The following is a 6,822-nucleotide window of genomic DNA, read 5'->3' as shown; positions in this document are numbered from 1 at the left end:
GCCGATGCCAAGTTGACTCCAGCCAACCATGGCTTGGCAAGGCTGATGCAGCTGGCATTTTCCTCCACTATCTCTTACTTGTGAATCCATAGTATGTGCGGCATGTTGGACGAATAGAGCAAATCGAATTCAGGAACAGATCTATGGCCACTATACAGCAGCAAAATAGACAATGAAATACTCTGCATAGACTAAAAGGCTGTAGGCGGCTCTGGCATTTCAATTTGCTGATAAAAGGTTTTATGTTTGATGAATATGCAGTAAATTCAGCTTATTAATTCATTGTTCATTACTCAGTATATGTTGTCAAGGAAAAATCAAAAAGTCTTTAACAGAGCGATCAGTGAGGCATATTTTCTTTTCTCCTGTTATTTTTTTTCAATTGAGAAGAGACTAAAATGTCTTCATTTCTGTTGTGAAATCACCAATCTCACCACTTGATTAATATGTATCATCTACTCTGAGGATTTGTTCTCTGTGTAATTTGAAATTTTGCTTGTTTTTTAGTTTTCAAACTAAGCAGAAACATTTCTGTAGCTCATCTCTGCTCTCTACCCTTGCTGAGCTGTTGTGTTCAATAGCTTCATTAGGCAGTGCAGTGAAGAGGACTATCTGTCATTGTCAAGATATGGATGTTTGCCACTTTATTATTGCAAACCTGTGTCCTCTGCTGGGACTATTGACAAAAATCTCTTTAGGATTATTGCACATACCACCTTCATATAATAAGGGTGGTAGATGCACAATTACTGCCATTCTAATGTATCAAAAAATGTATATAAAGTATCTAATGTCACTTTTCCCTTCTTTTTTGTTTTCCAGCTTATGGACCTGAAGATGAATTGAAAGTGGATAAAATTGATGAAGAGGAACATCTGCAAGATGACGGCCTTTCCCTGGATGGTCAAGATGCAGACTATCTTTTCAATGATGATGAGGACGCAAGAGATCATTATAGCTGCCAAAACTCTCCACTCAGTAATGGCACTAACCCAGACGCTGGGTACGCCTCTCCACTCAGCACCACCAGTGATCAACTGGCGGACCTTAAGACCACGTCCTCAGTCAATGATCAGGACCAGGTAAAGGAAAAGGTACAGGAGAGCACGGAGTCCATCAATGGCCTCTCGCTACAGGACAGTTTGGCACAAATGAAAGCGGTCTATGCAAACCTGATCTCTGATGCCTCCTGGTCCAGCATTGCTCTGGACATGCTTAAAAATAAACAAGGGAACAATTACGCAGCTAGCAACGGCAATGGGAGCAATCACAAAGGGAGCAATGGGTTCTTGAACAGTCACAGCCCAAGCAACATCCATTTGAAGAGCAGATGTAGCACTAGCAACGCCTCAGCCACTACTAATATTACCACCAGCAGTGCTAGCACCAGAACAGTGTCAAGCAACAGCAACAGTGGCACCAGTGTAAGCTCTGGCAGCACAGGAGGATTAGCCTATGACTGGCACCAGGCAGCATTGGCCAAAACCCTACAGCATACCCCATACCAACTCCTTCCTGAGCCAAGCCTTTTCAGCACCGTGCAGCTTTACAGGCAAAATAGTAAGCTCTATGGGCCTGTGTTTACAGGTGCCAGCAAGTTCAGGTGCAAGGACTGCAGTGCAGCTTATGACACTTTGGTTGGCCTGACGGTGCATATGAACGAGACGGGCCACTACCGTGATGACAACAAGGATACCGAAGATGATCGAAGCAAGAAGTGGTCCAAGCCACGTAAGCGTTCTCTGATGGAGATGGAGGGCAAAGAAGATGCCCAAAAAGTTCTTAAATGCATGTATTGTGGCCACTCTTTCGAATCCTTGCAAGACCTCAGTGTTCACATGATCAAAACAAAACACTATCAGAAAGTGCCTCTAAAAGAACCAATGCCAGCCCTCACCTCAAAGCTGGTACCCCCAACCAAAAAAAGAGCATTTCAAGACTTGATGTCCCCAAGCTCGCCAGAGTCTGTCTCATCTGGCATACTCCTGGGAGAGTCCCCCAAAGACCAAAAAGTGGCGAATCCTTATGTCACTCCAAACAATCGATATGGTTACCAAAATGGTGCCAGTTATACTTGGCAGTTTGAGGCACGCAAGGCACAAATTCTCAAATGCATGGAATGTGGCAGTTCACATGACACCTTGCAACAACTGACAGCCCATATGATGGTCACAGGACACTTTCTCAAAGTAACAAATTCAGCCTCTAAAAAAGGTAAGCAGTTAGTTTTTGATCCTGTCATTGAGGAGAAAATTCAGTCAATTCCTCTGCCACCAACTAGCACACGACTCCCTGCACCCAATGGGAAGTCACAGCCTAACTCCCCATTGCAGCCCGCTAGCCCTGAGGAGGAAAACGAAGAAAAGAAAGATAAAGAGACAGAGGAAGAGAAAATGGAAGTGAGGGAACTAGAGAAAAAAATAAAAGAGGAGAAAGAAGATCCCCCTGATAAAGCTGATAAAGTTGGAAAGGTCAGGTCTTACCAATATCTGAGAGAAGAAGACTTGGAAGAGACACCTAAAGGTGGCTTGGACATCCTAAAGTCTTTAGAGAATACAGTTTCAAGTGCAATCAGCAAGGCTCAAACAGGCACACCAACCTGGGGTGGATACCCCAGCATTCATGCTGCCTATCAGCTCCATGGATCTTTTAAGTCTACCTTGCCGTCATGTGCACAGGTTCAACCTTTGTTCAGCAGCAACAACATGAAGGTACTGTCCTCTGATTTAGGCACTCTGATCCATTCACCAAATAGCCCCTCTCCACCTCCAAGTCACAAAAGCAATGTGCTGGCCATGGAGGAGCTAGTTGAGAAAGTGACAGGGAAAACTTCAATAAAGAATGAAAAAGAGGACAAACATGCAGAGAATAAGTTCAGGTCTGCAAAGTCTCCATTGCCACATCCTAAGGACAAACAGGCTTCACCCAATCCAGACCCCTCAAAGGCAGCGAAAAATACTGCAGCAGAGGACCAGACTGTGTCAAGAGACAAAGGAGAACAGACAGACAGTAAAGTAGAGACGCAGATAAAGAGTGAAGTTAATTCACCAAAAAGGCCTCTAAGCAATGGCTGCAATAACCTGAGCATCATCACTGATCACTCACCTGAACAACCACTTGTCAACCCTCTCAGTGCTTTGCAGTCTATCATGAACAACCACTTAGGGAAAGCTGCAAAAGTGGCCACCCCCTTCATAGACCCCTTTGCAATGCTTTATAAGATCAACAGCAACTCGGCTCAGATTAAGTCAGTAGAGCCGGTGAGTCAGTCCCACGATGATGATGATCAGCCCATGGACTTGACAAAATCCAAAAACACCAATGGAAGTACTCCTAAGGGTACTTCTACATCTAACAGCAATGGCAGCGTAAACAACAGCAAACCAGTTTTCAAACATTTCTCACAGTCTTCATCTCCGCCTCTACGGGAGAATGCTTTGATGGATATTTCAGACATGGTAAAAAATCTGACGGGCCATTTGACACCAAAGTCTACGACCCCTTCTTCCATCTCTGAAAAATCCGACATTGATGGCTGTACTTTTGAGGACAGCTTGGAGGAGCTGTCTCCCATCCAAAGACGGAAAGGCCGACAGTCGAACTGGAATCCCCAGCACCTCCTGATTCTCCAGGCCCAGTTTGTCTCTAGTCTTAGGGAGACTCCTGAGGGAAAGTTTGTAGTTAGTGACTTGGGACCCCAGGAGCGGGTCCACATCTGTAAATTCACTGGTCTATCCATGACTACTATCTCACATTGGCTGGCCAATGTAAAATACCAGTTAAAGCGGACAGGGAGCACAAAGTTCCTAAAAAATATTGACTCTGGCCAACCTCTGTTTTTGTGCAGTGACTGTGCTTCCCAGTTCAGGACTCCCTCCTCCTACATTCACCATTTGGAGTCCCACCTTGGTTTTACTCTGAAGGACCTCTCAAAGCTTTCCATAGATTTAATAGAGCAGCAAGCAGTCAGCAGAATAGAGGACAAGACTTTCAGTTCCTCTGGACTTACAGAAGAAGACACTGGCTCAATATATCAGTGCAAACTGTGCAATCGGACATTTGTGAGCAAACATGCAATCAAATTGCACCTTTGCAAAACACATGGAAAGTCACCAGAGGACCATCTTATCTTTGTGAAAGAGTTGGAAAAGTTTGACAAACAATGAAGATGAAGCTGATAGCATGACAGATTACTGTTGCACTATAACTCTAAGCTACAATCTGTCATAACAGATAGTGCCACAACTGTATTGAGCATTGTTACTACACATATTGTAATGAAAACATGGTAGCTTTAATACCACATACTGTAATTATTCAGTTATCCACAAATGACATGGCCTTGCATTGCAGAGGCTCAAGGCTATGTTGTAAAAGTTTTTTTGGTGACATAAACATACCAAATTGGTGCAGCAGCCATGGCACTATGTTGTCACTGACTGATTGTTGCTTTCCTAATGCACTGCATCTTATCTGAGCCTTTGGAAATGTCCATCTGTTGTTTTAAAACTGGACCATGCTCTTATTTTGATCACTGTTTTTTGAATGATTTTTCAAGATAAATATATTTCAACACAACTTGCATATTATTTATGAGACAGTTTGTGCATGTTTTTATGTAAAACAGTGAGCATATTATGTCGAATGAAGTTTCAACCATGATGACAAAACTGAAATCCCTGTTTAACAAATTGCGGATATACATGTAGATGTTTATATGAAGGTTTATGGTTATGAAAGTAGCCATGTGAATGATAATGTTCTAAAATGTTAAGATGATTTCAGCACTTTAAGGAAGTGTAAATTGATGAAGAAATGTATGGGTAAAAATGGCAACACATCACCCTTTTGATTTTAAATTCCCTTGATCGACATGGCTGTATTGTTTTGTATTTGCCATTAAATCACAGAAATTCTTACAAAATGTTTAGAATATTTGTTTCTCTAGTAAAATATAATTTCCTGGTTGTTTCAACATGTACAGTATTCGCTTTAGTAGGCTACCAATTTTATTATTGTGAAGCTACAGTTGTAAAATTAATGAAGTTTAAAACTTATTGTATGAATAATCAGCAAGTATGTATACATGTATGTCAGCATATCTTGCTCTTTACAGTTCAGCATTATTTGTACTGTGTGCATTTTTATAATGTTATTTTCTAGACAAATATGGGGGGAAATGTATAAAACTACAGAATATTGTCGGACCACAATGTCCTTTTTCAGTGAAAAGTAGGTCCTTCAATGTGGTTTACATGAAATGACAGAATTTTACAGGCATCTGCTCTGATGCATGGTACTGTACATAACAATGGAAAAAAATAAATTCTCTCCCAATGATAGATTTCCAGGTTTTATCATCAACCCAATTATTCAGAATGGCATTCTTTTATCCTCAGTTGTAAAATAAACTCCATGTCCTGGATTAAACTGGTGTTGTTTGAGTGATTTTGGGAGAGTGTGATATCCAGACAGATGCCACAAATACTGGACTTGAAACACTATCATACTGCCAATATTTTTATCAATAATTTTGAATGTTTATAAAGGTTTTGTGAACATTTTGAAGACTATTGCAGTAAATTCTGTGAAGATCAAATACTCAAAAAAGTTAAATGATTAATTTAAGTTTGTTGCTCGAAGCTCCACATCAAAATCATCATCCACTTATATTTTCTTTACGAACTGGGGCTTAACCCCTCCTGGCAGTCAACAAATGACATCCTGAACCAGGTATGCTGTGAGTAAGGGATCGTATTGTATTGCAGTCTTATTTGGATTATTTGGATTACCATTTAGAGGTTGGCTCAACACAAAATAGGGGAAATACTCTCCGTCTCACTATAATATGGATGTGTGGAGCACTGGAGCTTTGAAACTGACTAATCTCTGATTTGAGGATGTCAACTGCTGTGTAGACAGAGAAGGTAGAAAATCCTGCTGCAAGTATCCCACTTATGTGGTCACCATACTACAGGTAGAGCACGCCCTTATTCACAATTGCACTGAAATGTCCATCCAACCACCTAATGTGCTGTCAGGATCATAAATACAATCCAGCAACAGAGCCACCTTCTTGGCTGGCTTTATTGGGACCAACACAGCTACAGCCACATCAAATCCCCTCATTTTTTGTCCTTAAAGGGGGCTTGCTGCAGCACACAAATCAATTTATTTCTATTGCACCTTACAAAAACAAACTTTTACCTTAAATTTTACGTGCTGGACTATTCCTTGTCAAGATGTGTTGACTTCCTGGAGTCCTGCCAGGCCAACCAAGAAGTAGTCTGTCACATAATACCCCGTAAAAAATACTTACCATACAGACATGAGAGTGGTATTGATCTTATTGTCTAAGTCTCGAAAAGAAAGCTAGTAAGCGTGTTTCCAAAAACGTAGAAGTATTCCTTTAGTACAACCTCTTTGGTAGCAGGTTTTCATCTTTTATATTGATTTGGTCCAGTTACAGTAATGTACCAGCAGCTGCTAAGAGAAGAAAGCCAACTTTGCAAAGTTTATGTTGCAGATATCCCTTGCTGCATTAATGAATATTCAAAATGTTTCCATTTATGTTTGTGGGTAGAGCAAACGGTCTACCGGTCCAACTGCCTAGTAGGATGATGGTCAAAAACATAATTTGAGACAACAGCATTTAGAGACAATTGGAGACAATTTTTCTAATGCAGCCTGGTAGCTGTGAGCACAACTTTGGCCATCATTTGCATATATTTTTTATTACAAGGCACCTTGTATGACAAGTTTTCATATAGTGTAAAATGAATGTGAGGTTTTTCAATTCAGACCCCGTGATGAGTCCCAAAT

General features: G+C 41.0%; 1 protein-coding gene across 1 annotated transcript; it reads left to right on the top strand.

Annotated features, from left to right (window-relative positions):
• Positions 1-809: 809 nt before the first annotated feature.
• Positions 810-4,166, top strand: tshz1 (teashirt zinc finger homeobox 1; the record flags this gene model as incomplete). The annotated part of the gene is made up of 1 exon (XM_070921916.1): positions 810-4,166. A coding segment is annotated over one exon (3,357 nt), but the record flags the coding sequence as incomplete, so codon positions are not given.
• Between the last annotated feature and the right edge of the window lie 2,656 nt (positions 4,167-6,822).

Source organism: Enoplosus armatus, chromosome 16, assembly GCF_043641665.1.
Source record: "Enoplosus armatus isolate fEnoArm2 chromosome 16, fEnoArm2.hap1, whole genome shotgun sequence".
NCBI classification, from domain to species: Eukaryota; Metazoa; Chordata; class Actinopteri; order Centrarchiformes; family Enoplosidae; genus Enoplosus; species Enoplosus armatus.
This window is presented reverse-complemented; position numbering and strand designations above follow the sequence as displayed.